At 40.3% G+C, this 19,777-nt stretch overlaps 1 protein-coding gene across 41 annotated transcripts in view; it reads left to right on the top strand.

Annotated features, from left to right (window-relative positions):
• The window catches only part of WDTC1 (WD and tetratricopeptide repeats 1), a 65,470-nt gene that overhangs the window by 14,800 nt on the left and 30,893 nt on the right, over nucleotides 1-19,777 (top strand). For all 41 annotated transcript variants that reach the window (XR_014081029.1, XR_014081027.1, XR_014081028.1 and 38 more), the window contains one exon: nucleotides 1,320-1,403. Coding sequence is in view for 29 of the 41 variants with exons in the window: in XM_081586415.1 (XP_081442541.1) it covers nucleotides 1,320-1,403 (84 nt within the window). In the remaining 12 variants the exon portion in view is untranslated. The remainder of the gene's footprint in view (nucleotides 1-1,319; nucleotides 1,404-19,777) is intronic.

The raw sequence follows: 19,777 nt of genomic DNA, 5'->3' as shown, positions 1-19,777 counted from the left end.
TATAGCTGAATAAACTGAGGACTAGAGTCTCTGACTTGCCCAAAGTCGCACAACTAATTTAATTAGTGACAGACCCAGGACTAGAGCCAAGGTCTCTTGACTCTGATCTTCTTTTACCCAAGAACGTGCAATGCATGGAGATTCCTCTGTCCAAGCACTTGTACCTGGGCTCCTGAGATTGATGGAGTCTGGTGAGGGAGGGGAGCATGAGTGTGTACATCTCTGAGGGTGGGAGGTGCAGCAGAAGTAAGGAGAGCTTCTTCATGTTGCTCTGGCTGCTCAGCTGTACATGGAACCTGGGAGAGTCCTAATCCCACTTTAGCTTAAGCTTCTCTTCTTCAAGGGTCTCCTGTACCAAAGCCTGTACCTCTTCTCTGCAGTTTGTACATGGAAGACACTCTAGTACTGTGAGATGAATAGATGACTGGGCAGTCATACTCATTTAGCTATGTAGCCCAGACTTTGTCAGGGAGGCCCTCAGTTAAGGAACACAGGGGTTTAATGGAGAAGATTCAACCAAGACAAGGTGTGCTTCTGAGATAAGAACCCCAGGCTGGGGTCAGGAGCTTATAATCTCATTCCCGAATTAACTACCTGTATGACTTTAGTCATTTCACCTCCTTGTGCTGCGGTTTTCTACTATTAAACGATAATAATGTCTGTCTGCCTGCAGGCTAATCTTGAGGATAAAATCTAAAAGAACCTGAGAAAGTTCTTTGTAAATGTTAGGTGCCAAAAATCTTCAAAAAATTAAGTGGCATGCAGCATAAGGTGTGGTCACCATCTAGAAGGACTGAATATATGCCTCTACATGAGCCATGTACTTGGTGCACGTTAGTCTGTGTTTCAGTATTTTGCCCTGCATCCTTTTGCAGCTTTGTCCACTTGTCGGGACACTTTTTTGGTTTGATTTCATTAGACTGGGTGGCCCTCAGGGACCAGGAGAAATTCTTAGAGGCACAGAGTCACAGGATTGGAGGACCATGCAAGTTATTTTTCTCCTTTGTGTATATCCCACAATATGTGTCCCAAAGATGATGCCCACCTTCTTTAACCTAAATATGGAAGCATTCCCTACTTATTGTTTCAGGTTTGTTTTTTTTTTTGTTTGGAACCTAACAATTAGGGCTTAGTGCTTAATTATATAATCGCTTCTAGTCTCTAATCCCTGCCGAAGTATAGTATAACCTCCTGCAGGCCCGTTTCTTGTTCTCTTTTTCCAGCTCTAGCCCAGCACAGTGCTGTATATGTAATAGGAACATAGTAAATCATGTTACATTTGAAGCAGTTGAACCTATGAGTTTGTTTCTGTCCCCCAGGAGCGGGGTGCCCTGAGCTTTGAGCGGCGCTACCATGTCACTGATCCCTTTATCAGACGGCTGGGCCTGGAAGCAGAGCTGCAGGTAAGAGATCCAGTTTGCACCCTAGATGCAGATGACTGGTTCTCCACTCTCTGCCTGCCGAGAATCCTCTTGGCACTGTTCAAGGAATAAACAATTTTTCTCTAGGTCATACCTGAAGGTTACCTCTCCTTTATAGCAGCTTTATTAGGCACAGAAATCTGAATCAAGATTAGTGATTGACACGGTCACACAGAAGTTGTTTTTTGTCAGATTATTTCCTTGGTGCTTGGAAAAAGACTGTTGAATTTCCTTCATACTGCTGTTTTTACAATTGGCTTGAACAGTTAAGATTCTTACCTTTGTATATGAATTTAGAGTTTACAAAGTGTTTTCTCTCTCTCACACACGCACACACACATGCTTTCTCATTTTAGCTTCAGAGAAATGCTGTGGGAGGCAGATAGGAAATAGATACATATTAAAAAAAAAGCGATTTAGAAAAACTCAGCACCTTGTCCAGTGTTGTCCTGTCCAGTCAGGTCTAGAGAGTCAGGTCTAGAGTCCAGAAGTTGAGCTTTTTTGTTGTGTCAGACATAAAAACAGTGCATAATGTTAGTTTCATTCCCTTTCCTTCCTCAGGATCATGTTCTGAATCCAACTTTTAGCTGTCCTATCCAACTTAGTGTCATCCTTGGTTCCTTCACATTAATGTTTGTAAGTGATTGTGTTGATCTTAGATTAGAAAGGAAATTATTGAATACTAACAGTGTTATCTGGAGGTAATGAAATTATAGATGATGGTTATTGCTTTCTTTTCATTATAAACTTTTATCCCTTATAAAATATGACTACATTAATAGTAATATGGAAAAGAGAACTAAAAATTACATCTATTCCCACCTCCCTAATATAGTTACTATTAGCATTTTATATACTTTTAAGACTTTATATACTTTGTTTTATCTCTTGCATATTTTCACATAATCATAATCACACTTTGATTTTTTTTTCTATAATAATCCTTTTCTTTGTGTTACCAAGTAGTCCTCACAACTTTCACTTGAATTTTTTTTCTGATTATAGAAGTAGTAAATATCATAGTAGAAAATATGGAATCAACAGAAATATATAGAGAAGAAAACAAAAATCACTTTTAATTCTTCCTTCCAGAGATAAACATTGTTGCTGTTTGGAATCTTAACTTTTGTGTATTATGAAGCAGAATGCTCATTAAGAGATGGGGGTTAGAGCTGGATAAATTTAGTTTCAAGACCTATCTTCTCTCTAGCTATATGTACAAGTTATCCCTCATTTCCTGATCTATGAAATGGAACAATAGCTGAGAACTGTTGTGATGATTAAATGAGCTGATTTTGTAAAGTGATTAATACAATACCTGGATCATAGTAAGGTAGTTCAGTAAATAACAATTATTATTCTTAAGTCTTCCAGTTTTTTTTAATGCTTATATAAATTTTTTTCTACAAAATTGGCTTATGCCATTTACACGGTTTGTTAAACTCTTTTATACTTTTATTTCCCCTATCCCATGGACCCTGGTGGGCTACAGTCCATAGCGGGTTGCAGAGTCAGACACGACTGGAGTGACTTAGCACATATGCACATATCTCTAAAAAGTCTCTGAACACACGAGTTTGTAAATATATTGTATTATTTATCCTTTGTTTGTTTCTTTCCATATTTCCTTTAGAATATAAAGTACATCTGTTTAGTGCAGTTGGGGGTGGTGCATGGAAAGTTTTACCTCCGAGGGGACATTTGGCAATGTCCAGAAACAACTTTGGCTGTGAAAACTAGAAGAGCACCACTGGTATATAGTGAATAGAGTGTAGGGATGCTGCTAAACATCCTACAATCAGAGTACAACAAAGAACATGCAGCAAAGGATTATGCAGTGCCCAGTGCCAATAATGCCGAGGCTGAGAAACCCCGCTCGGGTGGATGCTGAGTAGACAGTTCCCGCCAGTTGGCTGGGCTTCTCCTTTTAGCTGTGCCTCCACCCAAACCGTATTGTCTCTCCTGTCTCTTCCTGGTTTGATAATTTTGTCCACAATAGACTTGGAAACTTTGGTGAACACAAAACAGGATTCTATGATTTCCAAAGATTTGGCACTCAAATACAAAAATATGTTAAGGTGGATGAACTGTTTGAATTTACACCTGGCTTAAAGCAGCCTTGTTGGGGACCTGTAGTAACAGTGCACAATATGAAGGAACGTGCACAGGTTTAGATGTTAAAACAAACATCCCAGCTTTGCCACTTGTGAGGCTTAGAGATATCAGAGCAGATGGAAAGAAGACTGGGAGAAAAAATAGGCTTATGAGAGAATCAGGGGATTGGACCTGTAAAGTTGGGAAGCCTGTTGGATAGCTTTGTGGAGATGTCATGTAGGCAGTTGAAGTTAGCCACCAAAGAGAGTCCATGAAGTAGAACGGAAACAAAACCAGGAGAGTGTAAGGAGAGCATTTCAAGAAAGGAGTGGTCAGTTTTACTCAGTGCTTTGGAAAGTTTGAATAAGTGAGGGCAAAACATTGACTGTGGCCTTAACTAGAGCAGTTTGATTGGAGTGGTGAGACTAGATACTAGACGGAAGGAGTAAGCTGGACATGAAGGAGTGAAGCAGCAAGTAGTGGTAGTGGTTTTGTTACTTAAGTCGTGTCCAACTCTTGCTACTCCATGGACTGTAGCCCGCCAGGCTCCTCTATCCATGGGATTCTCCAGGTGAGAATTCTGGAGTGGGTTGTCATTTCCTTCTCCAGGGAATCTTCCCAACCCAGGAATCAAACCCGGGTCTCCTGCATTGCAGGCAGATTCTTTACCAACTGAGCTACGAGGGAAGCCCATAGCAAGTAGACAGCTCTATATTTAAAAAAATTTTTTTTAGGAAATTCTCTCATAGTCCCATGGTTAAGACTCAGTGCTTTCACTGCAGTGGGCCTGGGTTCATTCTCTTGTTGAGGAGCTGAGATCCCACAACTGCACAAAATTTTAAAGAGGGTGATTAAATTTTATTTATCTATTTATTTAGTTATTACAAACTTTTCCCCTAGGTGAAAGGAAAAATAGGATGTAAGCAGTAAAAAGGGTAAACAGTTGCAGGAAGGGGGACCCCTTCCAGGGCCGGAGAGTGGGCTCTTGTCTAACACTCAGAAACGAATTGTCCGAGGAGACACACATGCTGACGAAGCAAGAGACTTTATTGGGAAGGGGCACCCAGGCAGAGAACAGCAGGGTAAAGGAACCCAAGAGAACTGCTCTGCCCCGTGGCTTACAGTCTCAGGTTTTATGGTGATAGGATTAGTTCCTGGGTTGTCCCTGGCCAGTCATTCTGACCCAGGGTCCTTCCGGCTGGCACACTCATCGCTCAGCCAGGATGAATTCCATGAGAAGGGTTTTAGAGGGTTTTTAGAAGTTGATGGGACATACGGACTCTCTCCTTCTGACTTTTCCCAAACCCTTCCAGCTAGTGGTACCTTGTTAGTTCCATTTTGTTCACCAGGACCTCCTATTGTAAGAAAACTCTTACTGTTGTGCCTGGCCATGGTGGGAGGTTTCAGTGAGTGGTTCCCCTAACAAAAGTGTAAAAGATAACCTTCTCTTGTCCCTGCACCTCCTCTTCACCGTTTTTTCTTCAGCTCACTGCCTGGACAGCTGACTTGCACAGATGTCTTTCTTGTCCTGCTCGCTTCTATTTGACTTTAACCAGTGGGGAGTCTTTTAAGAGACTGGAGGAAGAAGACATCTGTTTTTTTTCCCCTTGTTTCCACCCTTCAGAGTCGCTTTTGTTTTGTTTTTGTATTTGTTTTCCAGCTCTGTTGAGCTGTGTAGACAATTCTTGAAGTACTTTGTTTACCAAAGGAAGCAGAGAAATGGGGCAGTAGCTGGAGGGGCATATGGGATCAAAGGAGGGATTTGTAAGAATGGGAAGAAATACTAGAGCTTGTTTGTATGTTGATAAGAGAGAAAGGGATTGAGGATCCAGGATTAGGACAGAATAACTGAAGGAGCAAAGTCCTACGGAAGATTGGAGGGTTTAGGATTCAGAGTTGAAGCAGAGGGCTCAGCCTTTGATAAGTGCAAAGACATTTCTATCTTAGTTACAAGGTCCGGTGGGTCTGGGGCCAAAAGAAGCATGAAAAGTGAAAGTGTTAGTCGCTCAGTCATGTCCTATTCTTGGCGACCCCATGGACAGGAGCCCCCCAGGGTCCTCTGTACATTGAATTCTCCAGGCAGGAATACTGGAGTGGGTCGCTATTCCCTTCTCCAGGGGATCTTCCCGACCTAGGGATCAAACCCAAATCTCCTGTGGCTCCTTGCCGGTGGATTGTTTACCCGCCGAGCCACCAGGGAAGCATAGACTGGGATAAAAACCAGAAGGTCATTGTAATAGTCTGTACAGTAGCAGTTCTTAAAAGTGTGGCGTGCAGACCCCTGGGATCCCCATGACCTCGTCAAGGGAATCCATGAGGTCAAAACTACTTTCATAGTAATACTAAGACATTATTTGCAAAACTAAACTAATTCATTTAAAAGTTTGTGAAAAAGTGGTAAAACTATTATCACTTTAGTGTGAATCAAGGCAAGTAACATCAAATTCATTGAATTATTCACCCTATGCATTTGCAGTGACCACCCCCCCTCAAAACAAGCCAGTCTTACTTAAAATGTCCTTGATGTAAGTGCAATAAAACTTACTAATTTTAAATTTCAACCCTTAAGTACAGATCTCTTCAGTATATGGGGTAGGAAGAATCCATAAAGTTTTGCTGCTACATACTGAATTATGATGGTTGTCTGGAGGAGAAGCACTTGTTCAGTTGTTTTGAGTTGTAAGCTCAGCTGGACATTTTTTTCATGGAACACCATCTGAAAGAATGGCTAGCAGACGAAAACTGTGGTTATTCAAATATGGGTATTTGGCAGACATTTTCTTTAAAATGAATGAAGTAAACTGTCACTTCAAGAAGAACAACTGACAGTATTTGTTGCCAAGGATAAAATTTGAGCTTTAAAGAGGAAAAAAAAAAAGAATATAGGAAAACTTGTGTTTGCCACCAAGAGCTTGATAGCTTCTCAGTACTAAAAAAAAAAAAAATTATTGATTTGGCTCTACCAGGTCTTAGCTGCAGCATGCAGCATCTTTTAGTTGTGGCATGTTGGATCTAGCTTCCTGACCAGAGATAAAACCTGGGCCCCCAGCATTGGGAGCGCAGAGTCTTAGCCACTGAACCACTGGGAAAGTCTCTTTTTAATACTTCTTAAAAGACTTTTTGATGTGATCTGTGGTGATATTAACAAATGTCAGCAATATTTTATTGTATAATAAATGTTAACATTTGAACATCTTCAAATTCAGTAAGTCGCTGTTTTCCATAGTCATACACGTACAAAAGTCATACGTATGTAAAAGACCCAGGCATAATGTAAAATCAACCAGCGCATTTTAATGTAGCAGGTTACCAACAGCTCATTTATGTGGATTCAGATGCCACATTGTAACATTAAGAAACCATTATTTGTCCAGTTTTTGTGTGATATCAAAGAAGGATACCTACAGTCATCTGAAAAGGCCATTAAAATACTGCTCCTTATTCCAACTACTTATCTTTATGAGACTGGATTTTCTTCATATGCTTCAACTGAAATAACATCTTGCACCAAAGTGAATACAAAAGTAGATACGAGAGCCCAGACATGAGAATCCATTAAGCTGGACATAAAAGAGTTTTGCAGAAATGTAAAGTATTGCCATTCTTCCCATTAAATTCTTTTGCCTTGGAAGATGTAGTTACTTTTTATTTAAAATGTGTTAACTTATCATTTTATTATTATTTTTAAGTGAAATTAATAATTTTATTTTCATTAAAGTTATAATTAATAATGTTAATTTTAAATGAAGTTAATATTTCAGTTTTAATTCCTAATATGGTAAATATTAATAACCTATATTAAAAAAACACTCTTTGAGATCCTCAGTAATTTTTAAAAGTGCAAAGAGGTCTTGAGACTAAAAAGTTTGTAAACCAGTGGTCTATAAAGACATGAAGCTGAGTGACTGGATAGTGTCACTGGGGAAAAAAGTAAGAAGAGAGACAAAGGCCCAGGACCAAGAACAAGGCATTTTCAACATCTAGAGATTATCTGTTTCTTTCTCTACCCACAGGAGACAGAAAGAATAGCATAGTAGTGGAAGAACATGATATCTTGGAAGTCAAGGAGGAAAAATATTCAGCTGTACTGATTTTTATAACCCTAATCTCAAAAGACTATCTTATTTCCCTCTTTCCTAGTTTGAGGTTGAAAAGGAGAACCTTTTTTGATACCCTTACCCCCCACTATAGTAATAAAAATTCTGTTGTAAGCCATATGACCCTGGATAAGCCCTTTAACTTCTAGGACCCATTTCTTCATCTGTATAATAAAATACACATCCTGTTTGTCTCCTAGGTTTAAGAGAAGGAATAGTTAATTTATGTATGTAAAGTATTTAGCACGGTACTCAGTATATTGTAAAATTCATGGCTTATAGTCCTCAAATATTAGCTGCTATTATTGTTGTTACTTATAGAAAGTTCTTACAGTTTCCTAAGGTGCTGATTTGATGACATCTAACTTTTACAATGCTTTATGGTCATTTTCTTCCCTTGTTTTGTGTTCCACCCATTATCACATGTGTGTGTTTGTTGCTCAATTGTGTCCATCTCTTTGTGACCCCATGGACTGTAGCCCACCAGGCTCCTCTGTCCATGGAATTCTCCAGGCAAGAATACTGGAGTGGGTTGCCATTTCCTTCTCCAGAGGCTCTTCCTGACCCAAGAATTGAACCCAGGTCTCCTGCATTGCAGGCAGATTCTTTACCATCTAAGCCACCATGAAAGCCCTTATCACATATGGACCCCATTTCATTTAACCAGAGTTGATTTGGGTCATTAAGAAGAGATGATATTATAAGGGTTGGAGGGTGGAATAAAAAGAGGTAAAATCAGGAGTAAAAGCTCCTGCCTTTAGTGGTTATTGAGTATAATGTTTTCCTCTTACTAGCTGGGGGAATTCTTTTCCCTGGATTTCCTAATCTACTACTTTGTATACTTATTGAAAAATGCAAAAGGAAATTCCAAGAGAACTTTTAGGATATAGTGCTGAACATTTAGTAGAGATTCACTAAAAGCCAATTGGTTTGATTGGCTTTTAAAATTTTCTGTTTTTAGAGCTAGCTTAAAAGTTTAAAAAGGTCATCTCCTTTCCACTGTTTTTCTCAGCCACTAAATGCACTCTCCTGGAATCAACTAACATACTCAATTTCAGTATCCTTCCAGAGAAATTTTATTCATTTTATGTAGATTCTCACCTTTTCTCACAAATGTTAACCTAATGTATTTACTACTTTGTATCTTACTTTTGAATTTAAAAATATACTTTCATGATTTTACCATATCAGTACATAAAGTCATCTCTAATATCTAATTTTTTCATGGCTTCAGAGTATTGTGTTGTATGAGTGTACTATAATTTATTTAAATTGTCCCTGTTGTTGGATATGTAGATTTCTTACAATCTTTTGTATGGACAGTGTTATTCCTTGTGACATCATTTGGCATATGTGGGTGTATATGTTTAGAATGCTGCTGCTGCTGCTAAGTCGCTTCAGTCGTGTCTGACCCTGTGCGACCCCATGGACGGCAGCCCATCAGGCTCTGCCGTCCCTGGGATTCTCCAGGCAAGAATACTGGAGTGGGCTGCCATTTCCTTCTCCAGTGCATGAAAGGGAAAAGTGAAAGTGAAGTCGCTCAGTCGTGTCCGACTCTTAGCGGCCCCATGGACTATAGCCTACCAGGCTTCTCCGTCCATGGGATTTTCCAGGCAAGAGTACTGGAGTGGGGTGCCATTGCCTTCTCCAATGTTTAGAATAAATACCTACAAATGGAATTAGCAGGTCAGAAAGTGTATCCACCTGTAATTTTTATAAATATTGACAAAATTGCCTTTCATGGAATTTGCAGTTTATCAATTTATACTCAAAGCATTAATTTACACTCTTATCACACTTCTTCACTCTTAAACATAGTATTCAATAAACAGTTGTTCTTTCAATCCCAACCTTTTCTCCCCCACGTGTCCATCATTATTCTGAGAAATTTCACATACAAGTGAAATATAATGGGCCAGAGAGATCTCAACTTGGCTTCCTAAGAGAAATGTAGGCTAGGCTGATACCTGAAATATGGGTGGAAGGAGCTAGCTAGATTTGGGGAGATAGGAAGAGAAAAGTTCTAGACTGGGAGAACAGCATTTGAGTGATACAAAAGAGAGTAGAGGGTACTTGGTTCAAGAGAACAGATAGTCACAGATACAAATGGAAAAGGGATATAGATGAGGTTGGTGAGATGAGTGTTAGTGGGATGTTCCATAATGAAGGGTATTGTAAGTTGTGTTGAAGATTGTTAATTTTATCCTAAGAGCAGTGGAGAACTATAGAGTGGTCAGTACCACATAAGCAACATGATCAGAGTTAAGGTTGTTTTTGTTTTTTAATTAAAATTGCCTTCAAAATGAAGATTGCTAACGTTTAAACTGTGGACAGCTAGACCACTTAAGAGACAGTGGCAGTGATTCAGGAAGAAGTAATTGGTTACTTGAACCTAGATAATGGTAGTTTGGATGGAGAGAATTCAGTGAATTTGAAAGACATGTAAGAAGTAGAATTAACAGATCTTGGTGATTGAATGTGAAAAGTTAGGAAAAGAGAGGAGTCAGGATGAAGTTAAGTGTCTTTTTAGCAGAGTAAATGATAGTATCATTCACAGAGTTGAGGAGCACTGGAGAAGAAATAATTTTGAAGGAAAAGATGATAAGCTTGGTTACAACTGTTCTGGAGCTATAGGCCATGTGTTGTCTAGTGCTTTCTAGATTGTTGTTTCTGTTTAGCCGCTAAGTTGTGTCTGACCCTTTGTGACCCCGTGGACTGCAGCACTCCAGCCTTCCCTGTCCTTTACTGTCTCCTAGAGTTTGCTCAAACTCATGTCCATTGAGTCGATGATGCCATCAAACCATCTCATCCCCTCTTGCCCCCTTTTCCTCCTGTCCTCAGTCTTTCCCAGCATCAGGGTCTTTTCCAGTGAGTCGGCTCTTTGCATCAGGTGGCCAGAGTATTGGCACTTCTGCTTCAGCATCAGTCCTTCCAATGAATATTCAGGACTGATTTCTTTTAGGATTGACTGGTTTGATCTCCTTGCAGTCCTGGGAACTCTCAAGAGTCTTCTCCAGCACCACAATTTGAAAACATCAATTCTTCTGCGCTCAGCCTTCTTTATGGTCCAGCTCTCACATCTGTACATGACTACTGGAAAAACCATTGCTTTGACTGTACAGACCTTTTTCGGCAAAGTGATGCCTCTGCTTCTTAATATGCTGTCTAGGTTTATCATAGCTTTTCTTTCAAGGAGCAAACGTCTTTTAATTTCACGGCTGCAGTCGCCATCCTCAATGATTTTGGAGGCCAAGAAAATAAAATCTGCCACTGTTGCTGTTTTTCCCCCATCTGTTTGCCATGAAGTGATGGGACTGGATCATTAGTTTTTTGAATGTTGAGTTTTAAGCTGGTTTTTTTCACTCTGCTCTTTCGCCTTCATCAAGAGGTTCTTTAGTTTCTCATTGCTTTCTGCCATTAGGGTGATATCATCTGCATATCTGAGGTTACTGATATTGCTCCCGGCAATCTTGATTCCAGCTTGAGCTTCATCCAGCCCGACATTTCACATGATGTATTCTGCGTATAAGTTAAATAAGCAGAGTGACGATATACAGCCTGGATGTACTCCTTTCCCAATTTTTAATCAGTCCATTGTTCGATGTCTGATTCTAACTGTTGCTTCTAGATAGGTAGTTGGAATTCTTGAGTCTGAGCTTAGGAATGAGTTACACAGTGGAGATGTTGAGTTGGGAGCAGTGAGCAACATGTACATTGGAACAATAAAAGTAAGTTATGATTGCCATTGAGTGTATAGAGTAGGAAGAAAGCCTAGGATAGAGCCATAAGAAGACCAGTATAAGAGCCAGGGGGACAAAGAAGAACACGCAAAGGGTATCAAGAAAGAGCACCATAAAAAAAAAGGAAAAGAAAGAGCAACCAGAGGAGTAGGAGGGAAGACAGAGGATGATGCCACAGAACCCAGAAGAGGAAAGTTTCATTGAGGAGTAAGTGTAGTCAGCATCATCAAATACAGCCACGGACCAGTAAGATAAGGACTGAGAAGTATCCCTATGATTTAGGGCAAGGAAGCCTCGTGGTCACCTTGGCAAGGGCCACTTTTGTGGTATCAATAGAAGTGGGTTGAGAAATTTTTGGAAAATGAGGAAGTAAAAATGACCAGTATAGACTGCTCTTTCAGTATGGTTATGAAGGGGAAGAAAAATGGACTGCTGCTGCTGCTGCTAAGGCACTTCAGTCGTGTCCGACTCTGTACGACCCCATAGACAGGCAGCCCACCAGGCTCCCCCGCCCCTGGGATTCTCCAGGCAAGAACACTGGAGTGGGTTGCGATTTCCTTCTCCAATGCGTGAAAGTGAAAAGTGAAAGTGAAGTCGATCAGTCTCGACTCTTCGCGACCCCATGGACTGCAGCTCACCAGGCTCCCCCGCCCCTGGGATTCTCTAGGCAAGAACACTGGAGTGGGTTGCGATTTCCTTCTCCAATGCATGAAAGTGAAAAGTGAAAGTGAAGTCGATCAGTCTCGACTCTTCGCGACTCCATGGACTGCAGCCCACCAGGCTCCTCTGTCCATGGGATTTTCCAGGCAAGAGTACTGGAGTGGATTGCTATTGTCTTCTCCGAGAAAAATGAACGGCCACAGCTAAATGTGTATTTGGCATCAAGGGAGGACTTTTTAGATTAGAGAACCTTGAGCACGCTTAATCCCAAGGGGAAAGAATCAGTAGAGAAAGGGAAAGTTGAAGATACAGAAAAGTTAAAAGATCATCTAGGATTGGGATTTTGTCAGATGAAGGTTGGAAGAGAATGATTGTGGTAATGAATCATAGATTTTTAGGGGATTGGGAAGGAAGTCAAGATACGAGTAGCTTGTAAGGAAAGAATAGAGTGATTGGACTTGGAGGACTTGTTAAGTATAAGAATCATTGAGGAATGGTATATATTCTTTTTTTTTTTCCACTTGCTAATGTATCTTGAAAATCATCCAGAATGGTTCAGAGTTCTTTTTTTTTTTTGGCTCCGCCTTGCTATTTGTGGGAGCTTAGTTTCCTGACCAGGGATCAAATCCAGGCCCGTGGCAGTGAAAGTGCTGAATCCTAGCCATTAGACCTCTGGGGAATCCCTCATGGAGCTCTTTTTCACAGCTGCATGGTAGTCTATTAATAGTATGTAGATAAAGCAAGGCTAAATCAGTGAATTTCCCATGTATGGGCTCTTACAGTTGTTTCTAATAGTTTGTAATTACAACGCCATAATGAATAAACTTGTGTATATGGATTTATTGCTGGAGATACATCTTCAGGGTAAAAACCTAGAAGTGGGAGTGCCGACCAAAGGGTAAATGTATATGTGGTTTTGTTAGCTATTGCCAAATTTTCCTCCATGGGAGTTACACCATTTTGCCTTCCTAGTAGCAGTGCATGACAGTACCTATTTCTCCACAACTTACCAACAGATTGGGGGGTTGAACTTTAGAATATTTCACCATTCTAGCAGATGGAACATGGTATCTCAATAGAGTTTCAGATTACATTTCTCTTATGAGTGGGCTTCAGACAGTAAAGAATCTGCCAGCAATGCAGGAGACCCAGGTTGGAGCCGTGGGTCAGGAAGATCCTCTGAAGAAGGGACTAGAAACCCACTCCCATATTCTTTCCTGGAGAATTCCATGGACAGAGGAGCCTGGAGAGCTATAATCCATGGGGTCATAGAGAGTCAGACACAACTAAGTGACTAACAACACACATGAGCGAAATGGAATATCTTTTTTTTTTTAATATATGTAAGGGCTGTTTTAATATAAATTTGCCAAGTTTGGTGTAACAAAGGAAGGAGAGTAAGAATTTATATATGTGACTGCATATTTTTGCAAACATAAGCATAGACTGGATAAGCAGAGACTAATGCAATTGGTCATCTCTAGGGGATAGAAGGCATAGAGTGGAGGGGTAGAGAAAAGGGAATAACGCTTCTGGACCTTTTTGTAGAATTTTTACTTTTATAACCACATTGAGGTTTTACACATTCAAAAAGTAAAATAAAGTTGGCAGAGATGGGGAAAGGGATGTCAACTAACTCAAGTAATTTTTGACACAGTACTTTGACTATAAATATTCTTTGAGTGTATATGTTTTGAAGACAAACTAAAGAAACCTTGATTGAACTCTAGTTAGTAAATTTGTCATTTGTAGTGCTCTTGCTACAGCAGTTCTGTAACTGTTTTCTGTATGTTGTAGAACTGAGCAAATGAGTAAATATGTCAGTGTTGTTGGGGTAAATTTATCAATATATAATAAATGTAATTATAATATTGATATAATATTATCAGTGTTGTTCCCTTCTCACTGTAAAGAAGGGAAATTCAAATATGGAATAGGCAAAAGAAGAACTCTGAGGTATTGCATTAGAGTTATTAGTATGAATTCATGGGTGTTTCGGAGAAGGCGATGGCACCCCACTCCAGTACTCTTGCCTGGAAAATCCCATGGATGGAGGAGCCTGGTAGGCTGCAGTCCACGGGGTCGCAAAGAGTCGGACACGGCTGAGCAACTTCACTTTCACTTCTCACTCTCATGCATTGGAGAAGGAACTGGCAACCCACTCCAGTGTTCTTACCTGGAGAATCCCAGGGATGGCAGAGCCTGGTGGGCTGCCATCTATGGGGTCGCACAGAGTCGGACACGACTGAAGCGACTTAGCAGCAGCAGCAGCAGCAGCATGGGTGTTTTGCTTTTTTTTCAGCCACACAGCTTGTGGGATCTTAGTTCCCCAACCAGGGATTGACCATGGGCCCCAGCAGTGAAAGTGCCAGATCCTAACCACTGGACTGCCAGGGAATTCCTGAATTCATAGTTTAGAAATACGTATATTTTACATACATTTGTATATTATTTCTGGCTCTATCTTCTGAGAGGCTCCAGAAGCAATGATACCTCAATAGCCATGAGTTACTGGTTTCTCAAAAGAACTAGGGGTTCTTGGAGGAGTGACTGATTCAAGTCTGGGACAGCCATGAGCCTACAACATCTTGTGGCAGAGGATCAACAGAAAGTGAAGAAATAAAAATGATAGGGGCTTATCATCAGGACACAGAAGCCAGCTTGAAAGGCATGCTACTGGCCAAACCTGTTGCAGTTTGAGCATCAGGATGAATAATGACAATGAATTAAAACTCACTCAATAAAAATACCTGAGTTTGTGCTGGTAAGAGAGAGAGGGAGAGAAAGGGAAAAAAAACCCCACTTAATTCTAATAGATTGTGGTGGTGGTTTAACCTCTTAAGTCGTTTCTGACTCTTACGACCCCATGGACTGTAATCTGCCAGGTTCCTCTGTCCATGGGATCCTCCAGGCAAGCATACTGGAGTGGGTGGCCATTTCCTTCTCCAGGGGATCTTCCCAATACAAGAATCGAACCCAGGTCTCCTGCATTGTAGTCATATTCTTCACCAGCTGAGCTACAAGGGAAGCCCAAAGTGAAAGTCACTCAGTCATGTCCGACTCTTTGCAACCCCATGGACTATACAGTCCGTGGAACTCTCCATTCCAGAATACTGGAGTCGGTAGCCTTTCCCTTCTCCAGGGAATCTTCCCAACCCAGGGATCGAACCCAGGTCTCCCACATTGTAGGTGGATTCTTTACCAGCTGAGCCTCAAGGGAAGCCTAAATGAAGAAATGAAACATTGGAAAAATCACAGTTTTATAAGCATCATACCAAATCAGTAATTGATTCAGACAAAAATAATCAGTGAGTTATCGAACCTTTGGGTGGAAATTGGTGTTTGCACAGTGTAAACGTATTTTCTCACAGACAACAAAAGGGAAAATAATAACATTAGAGTGGAGAAACCTAGTCTGTCTGTACTCAGTCTCATCCAACTCTTTGCAACCCTATGGGGTATAGGCTGCCAGGCTCCTCTGTCCATGGGATTTTCCAGGCAAGAACACTGGAGTGGGTTGCCATTTCCTACTCCAGGGGATCTTCCTGACCCAGGGATCAAACCCACATCACTTGCATCTTCTGCATTGACAGGTGGATTCTTTACCACTGCACCAGCTGGGAAGCCAGAGAACCCTGGTAGATGGCACCTTAACATCAGGTGCCACCTGATATTGTGCACTGAGGAGGACACAAAATCACCTGGGTGGTGGTTCTGTCAAAATGCAGAACCATTTTGGCCATTTTCTAAAACTAATCACGAGGAAGTAATCAGACAAATCCAAACCCTGAGACATTCTCCAGAACAGCTGACATATTATTCAGAAATGTCAGTGTCAGAAAAAATAAAGAAGGACTGAGGAACTGTTCCACATTAAAGGAGACTAAAAGGAAAATGACAACTAAACGCAGCATGTGATTCTGGATTGGATCCTGGATCAGCAGAATCAAAGGGATAATATTGGGACAGTTGATGAAATGTGAATGTAGACTATGTATTGAGTAATAGTATTGTGTCAGTGTCAAATTTCCTGACACTGAAATTAAAGTATGTAAAGGATCCTGAAGTCTGTAACTTATTCTCAGATGGTTCAAGGGGGGAAAAAAAAGTGTGTGTGTAGAGAAAGGAGAGGGGGAGACAAACGTTAGCAGTTAATGAATTAGATGTATATCGATGTTTTGCACTATTCTTGTTCTTTTTTTATGTTTGAAATTGTTTCAAAACAGAGAGTTTAAAATGTTCATTAAGAAAGTATGAAGAAGTGTCGTAGTGGCAGCAACTTAGGAAGAGAGACCAAAGGGAGGTCAAGATTAGAAAATTAAAGTTTAATGTTGATTAGGATAAGTTGTACGTTGTTCTGGCATATAGACCAAAACACTTCTCTGTATTCCTTGGACACCTTTGCTGAGCGTTCCTCATCCCCCTCTAGTTTTATGTGCTAGCTCATCTTGTCTCAGTGAGTTTTGTCCTTACCAGACAGGAGCCAGATACCCTGGGATTTCAGTTTGTGACCTGCAGTCCTCACTTTGGAGGCGGGGAGCTGTTTGCTTTCAACATCACTAGGGTTTTCCAGGTCTACCTTAAAGTTCTGATCATACTTTGATCCATTCTATTTCTTCCACTCATGGGATTTCTTGGCACAGTGTTTGGCATTAACACTGAGAGGGAGAGAGAGGGAGAAGAAAGTATCCTCTCTTTAAAAATAAGGAGAGTAAAAAAGCACTTCCAAGTTCACATGAGTGGTAGAAATAAGATTAGTAAGATTTATATCAGGCCTGTCTGGCCTTAAAGTTCATAGTGTTTCCCACCTCACCTCTGCGTCTACTTTTTTAAAGGCCTTAACAAATAGTTCTTAGCTTGGTGGATTTATTCTTCTGCCTTTTTAATTTTGTTAATAATGTCCTTATAAGTTGCATACATTATATATATCCCAACTTCACAATTGGTTTGATTGCTCTTTTGTTTCTGTTTTGTTTCTTGTATAAATTTGAGCATGAATTCACTGGAAACAAGTCATACCAAACTAGTGAGGTTTTCTTTTGAATATAGTTGGTATGGTAGAACAGGATAGTTTGCTAGAGTAACCTGATTCTAAGGAAGACTTATCAGAGTTTTTTTTTACAATATCAGTTTAGAGAAGGAAACTTGACAATGTTTATCAAGTAGTCACCCTGAAAGAAAAAGACAGAGCAGAGATCTGACTTTGTGAGAGATTTCAAGGACTGTCCTTTAGATCAGGAGTCAGCGAATTATGACTTGCAGGCCAAATCCAACCTACCACCTTTTTGTTGACTTGAGTTTTGGGGTTTTTTTTTTAAGTTTATGTGTTTTATGTAAGTGTACAATTCAGTGTTTTATTGTTTTGTTTTTCAGTATATTCACAAAGTTGTGCAGCTGTCACCATTACCTAATTCCATACATTTTCATCACCCCAAAATAGAAGCGCTTTACCCATATTAGTAGTTACTCCCCATCCCCTACCCCTGGCTCCAACCCCTGGCAATCACTCATTTATTTTCTATCTCTATGGATTTTCCTATTCTGGATACTTCATATGAATGGAATCATATACTATGTAGCTTTTTGTATCTGACTTCCTTAATATGGGGGCTTCCCTTGTGGCTCAGACTGGTAAAGAATCTGCCTGTAATGAGGGAGACATCAGTTTGATCCCTAGGTTGGGAAGATCTCCTGGAGAAGGGAATGGCAACCCACTCCAGTGTTCTTGCCTGGAGAATTCCATGGACTGGGGAACCTGGCAGGCTACAGTCCACGAGGCCGCGAAGAGTTGGACACGACTGAGTGACTAACATCTTTTTCATTTCCTTAATATGATAATTTCAAGATTTATCTGTTTTGAAGCATGAATCCATTCCTTTTTATGGCCAAATAATATTCCATTATATGGATATGCCACATTTTATTTATCCAGTCATCAGTTAGTGGATATTTTGTTTGTTTCCACTTTTTGACTATTGTGAATAGTGCTGCTGTGAACAATTGGTGTAGAAGATTTTGTGCAGACATTTATTTTCAGTTCTTTTAGTTATATACCTAAGAGTAGAATTGCTGCATCATATGGCAACTCTATGTTTAATTTTCTGAGTAACTGCCAAACTGTATTTCCAAGTGGCACCACCATTTTACATTTCCACCAGAAATGTACTAGGGTTCCATTTTCTCCATATTCTTTCCAATACTTGCTGTCTTTTTCTATTGTAGTCATTCCTGGTGGGGGTGATGTGCTGTTTCATTGTGGTCTTGAGTTGCAGCTCCCTGATGACTAATGAGGTTGCACTTCTTTACATGTGCTTATTGGCCATTTGTAAATCTTCTTCTTTGGAGGAATGTCTATTCAGATCCTTTGACCATTTTTATTTTTTTTAATTAATTTATTTATTTTCATTGGAGGCTAATTACAATATTGTAGTGGTTTTTGCCATACATTGACATGAATCAGCCATGAGTGTACATGTGTTCCCCATCCTGAACCCCCCTCCCACCTCCCTCCCCATCCCATCCCTCAGGGTCATCCCAGTGCACCAGCCCCTGAGCACCCTGTCTCATGCATCGAACCTGGACTGGCGATTTATATCACATATGGTAATATGCATGTTTCAGTGCTATTCTCTCAAATCATCCCACCCTTGCCTTCTCCCACAGAGTCCAGAATCTGTTCTTTACCTCTGTGTCTCTTTTGCGGTCTCGCATACAAGGTCATCGTTACCATCTTTCTAAATTCCATATATATGCGTTAATGTACTGTACTGGTGTTTTTCTTTCTGACTTACTTCACTCTGTATAATATGCTCCTGTTTCATCCACCTCACTAGAACTGATTCAAATGCATTCTTTTCAATAGCTGAGTAATATTCCATTGTGTATATGTACCACAGCTTTCTTATCCATTCGTCTGCCGATGGACATCTAGGTTGCTTCCATGTCCTAGCTATTATAAACAGTGCTGTGATGAACATTGGGGTACACGTGTGTCTTTCAGTTCTGGTTTCCTCAGTGTGTATGCCCAGCAGTGGGATTGCTGGGTCGTATGGCAGTTCTATTTCTGGTTTTTTAAGGAATCTCCACACTGTTCTCCATAGTGGCTGTACTAGTTTGCATTCCCACCAACAGTGTAAGAGGGTTCCTTTTTCTCCACACCCTCCCCAGCATGTATTGTGTGCAGACTTTTTGATAGCAGCCATCTGACCTGTGTGAGATGGTACCTGATTGTGGTTTTGATTTGCATTTCTCTGATAATGAGTGATGTTGAACATCTTTTCATGTGTTTGTTAGCCATCCGTATGCCTTCTTTGGAGAAATGTCTGTTTAGTTCTTTGGCTCGTTTTTTGATTGGGTCGTTTATTTTTCTGGAATTGAGCTGCATGAGCTGCTTGTATATTTTGGAGATTAATTCTTTGTCAGTTGCTTCATTTGCTGTTATTTTCTCCCATTCTGAAGGCTGTCTTTTCACCTTGCTTATAGTTTCCTTCGTTGTACAAAAGCTTTTAAGTTTAATTAGGTCCCATTTGTTTATTTTTGCTTTTATTTCCATTACTCTGGGAGGTGGGTCATAGAGGATCCTGCTGTGATTTATGTTTTCCTCTAGGAGTTTTATAGTTTCTGGTCTTACATTTAGATCTTTAATCCATTTTGAGTTTATTTTTGTGAATGGTGTTAGAAAGTGTTCTAGTTTCATTCTTTTACAAGTGGTTGACCAGTTTTCCCAGCACCACTTGTTAAAGAGATGTCTTTTCTGCATTGTATA

Source organism: Giraffa tippelskirchi, chromosome 3, assembly GCF_054371585.1.
Source record: "Giraffa tippelskirchi isolate mGirTip1 chromosome 3, T2T-mGirTip1v1.2.pri, whole genome shotgun sequence".
Taxonomy (NCBI): Eukaryota; Metazoa; Chordata; class Mammalia; order Artiodactyla; family Giraffidae; genus Giraffa; species Giraffa tippelskirchi.
The sequence above is the reverse complement of the archived record's forward strand: the minus strand, read 5'-3'. Positions and strand labels throughout refer to the sequence as shown.